This window comes from Phanerochaete carnosa (genome assembly GCF_000300595.1).
Source record: "Phanerochaete carnosa HHB-10118-sp unplaced genomic scaffold PHACAscaffold_1133, whole genome shotgun sequence".
In the NCBI taxonomy this organism is placed as follows: Eukaryota; Fungi; Basidiomycota; class Agaricomycetes; order Polyporales; family Phanerochaetaceae; genus Phanerochaete; species Phanerochaete carnosa.
Genome location: NW_006768760.1, coordinates 1 through 2,003, shown reverse-complemented (window position 1 = coordinate 2,003; position 2,003 = coordinate 1). Strand labels below are relative to the sequence as shown.

General features: G+C 51.5%; 2 protein-coding genes across 2 annotated transcripts; one reads left to right on the top strand and one right to left on the bottom strand.

The window, feature by feature from the left end:
• PHACADRAFT_266610 (uncharacterized protein) lies at positions 1–907 on the bottom strand. The gene has a single exon (XM_007403410.1). It carries the CDS (start codon positions 686–688, stop codon positions 431–433), a length of 258 nt encoding a protein of 85 aa, XP_007403472.1. The 5' UTR covers positions 689–907; the 3' UTR covers positions 1–430.
• Positions 908–1,454: 547 nt separating this feature from the next.
• On the top strand, positions 1,455–1,907 carry PHACADRAFT_109583 (uncharacterized protein; the record flags this gene model as incomplete). Its single annotated transcript, XM_007403409.1, has 1 exon — positions 1,455–1,907. A coding segment is annotated over one exon (453 nt), but the record flags the coding sequence as incomplete, so codon positions are not given.
• Positions 1,908–2,003: the final 96 nt, after the last annotated feature.

Here is a 2,003-nt window from a genome sequence, read left to right as displayed (position 1 = left end):
ACGCGCGCGCGGCGTCAACGTCAAGGTGTCGCTGACGACATGTCTATTGCGTGACGGCTAGTAAACTCTCCACGCGTGATCGCGTCGTTGCCGCTGAGACCTAGCTGTCCAACACAGGAACTATATATTTCATGTAGGCGCGATAATAAAGCCGTTCATCAGAGGAAATTCTCACGGAAAGCGATAAATAGGGTGCTGCTGGCGAGCAATATAACCCCGCTGCTGACTTACCGCTCCTCTACGGTACGTTCCAGATATGAGCGCATGGGCCAACGGCTGATGTCGTGCTTGAGGATGCACCACCCGTGACCACATTCATTGCGTCCCTGGTGTGTACTCCCCTCTCATTCTCCTTTTTGGTGCTCATGAACCGGCTACGTAGTCACCGGTGCTCATCAATCGCTTCATAATCAACCTACGGGCGGTCAATTCAGAAGCGCAGGAGTATTCTGTGAGTATTACTGACCGACAGCAAGGACAGTCGGCAGTGCAGTTCAGAAGATCGCCGGATCTGTTGGGTACTATTGGGGGGACGCTTCAGAATGGTTGGGACGACGACGAAACCCGGGGCGTAGAGAATAACGCCGAAGAAGTGAACGAGGCAGGTCGCGTTGAGACCAGCGCAGAAGCATAAATCGATGCTGAAGGTTGCGCCAGAGTATGCCCTGCCCAAAGGGAACAGTGGCATTTGTAACGTGTGCAAGCAGGAAAACTGAAGCTCATGGTGTCGGACAATTGCAATCGTGCGATATTGAGGTGGCCAGAGTACTTACTGCTGCGCCTTCTTGTGGCAAAGCTTATGCTCAATGATGCGGAGCTGACGCGTAGCGTAGAGGTCGCTCCGCATGTGCTCGAATAGTACGCATCCCGTGATTCAGCAACGATGTGCATGCAGGGAGGCAGTGGATGTACATCTCACTGCCCTATTCACCTCGTATGTCACCATTGCTAATCTATCTTCCGCAATTTTGCTACCCAATACTAAGGTAAGCTTTTGGAACCTGCGGCCAGCTAAATGAGAGAAGACCAGCTTCGTGGCAGTTATACGAAGCAGGTCGACAGGATCTTGTATACGTACAGCTATTCATCTTGCAGGTGAGTTGCAGCGGGCATTCTGGCACAATGCCGCTTGCAGTGGCGGTTTCGCTTTGTTTGCGCCGCTGCAATAAAGCGACTTTCAAGTTTGGTGCGTTGTTGGCCCCCACTGGGTGACACTAAGCAGAGCTGTTGCCTCACAAGCAAGAGCTGGCTGAACAAGGCCCTGAGTTTCTCCGGTTTTCACAGGGCCGATACCGAGGCAGAATTAGCCTTTTTTCGACCAATTTTGGCTTAAGAGGAAAAAACAAACAACGCGCTTATCACTACGATCATCTCAACGACTTACATCCTTCTTCGTATCGACTCCCATTCGTATTTCATCATTACGTGCCGACTTAGTCTTCTCGACACTTGCAATGAGCTCTGAACCTAAGGCGCTTCAGAAGATCCAGCCTGCGTCATCGCCGTTTAACAAACCTTCCGCGGATGTCATACTTCGCACCTCTGACGGGGTCGACTTCCACGCACATAAAATTGTTCTCTCGTTGGCGTCCTCATTCTTCGAAACCATGTTCTCCATCCCGCAGCCTGCAAGTAGCGACCCCACAGAGCGCCCCGTCGTCGAGATGGTGGAAGACAGCAAAACGCTCGACTGCCTGCTGCGGTACTGTTATCCTGTGCAAGACCCTTTCGCCCCAAGTCTTGAGCTATTGGACAGTGTCCTCGAATCAGCAAAGAAGTATGATTTCACGGAAACCATCGATTTAGTCACTGGAAAGCTATGCGGCTTTCTTTCCACGAATGCTCTCTCCCTCTTCGCTATTGGCTGTCGTCATCGCAATGAAGATTTGGCTATACGTGCTGCTGCAGCGTGGAGGACTACGAAAAGCCCTAAAAAGGGTTCAGGTCTCTTCAGCGGAAGCGTAACAATTGATGATGAAGCTCTGTTGGCTAATTGGCGCACC